This window comes from Chrysochloris asiatica, unplaced genomic scaffold, assembly GCF_000296735.1.
Source record: "Chrysochloris asiatica unplaced genomic scaffold, ChrAsi1.0 scaffold00216, whole genome shotgun sequence".
NCBI classification, from domain to species: Eukaryota; Metazoa; Chordata; class Mammalia; order Afrosoricida; family Chrysochloridae; genus Chrysochloris; species Chrysochloris asiatica.
In genome coordinates, this window is record NW_006408734.1 from 2,166,709 (window position 1) to 2,167,221 (window position 513).

The following is a 513-nucleotide window of genomic DNA, read 5'->3' on the forward strand; positions in this document are numbered from 1 at the left end:
TTGTTACTTTTCCTGCGTGCTCCCACTTTCCAGGGGCTCCAAGGAATCCTGCCAAGTCTGGCTGCTGACTAGGGCTGAGATTTCAAGGGTGTGGGAGCCCTAACCGTGTGCAGGACCTCGAGAAACGTGTTGGCCGTCCCTGTCCTTGAAACTTTCCGCAGACCCATGGCCATCTGACTGCAGCGGGAGCATGGGGTTTAAGCCGTTCTGTAGATCCATGGTAAAGGATTATGGATGCCTTCAACCAGGTGCGGACATATGCTGCACTCCCCAAACATATCCTGGATATCTGGGTGATTGTCCTCATCATTCTGGCCACCATTATCATCATGACATCCTTGTTGCTGTGCCGAGCCACTGCCATTATCATCTATCGCATGCAAACTCATCCTGTCCTCAATGGGGCGGTCTGAGGACCTCCCAAGAGGGCAAGATGAAGGATGACAGGAGTCCCCTCTTTCACCCTCTTCCCCTTTCTCAGGAGAGCAACAGGAGGGACTGGAGCGGTCTATG

General features: G+C 53.4%; 1 protein-coding gene across 1 annotated transcript; it reads left to right on the forward strand.

Moving 5' to 3' along the window:
• The first annotated feature begins 230 nt into the window (after positions 1–230).
• LOC102837909 (small integral membrane protein 3-like) lies at positions 231–413 on the forward strand. The gene has a single exon (XM_006872957.1). It carries the CDS (start codon positions 231–233, stop codon positions 411–413), a length of 183 nt encoding a protein of 60 aa, XP_006873019.1.
• The last annotated feature ends 100 nt before the right edge of the window (positions 414–513 follow it).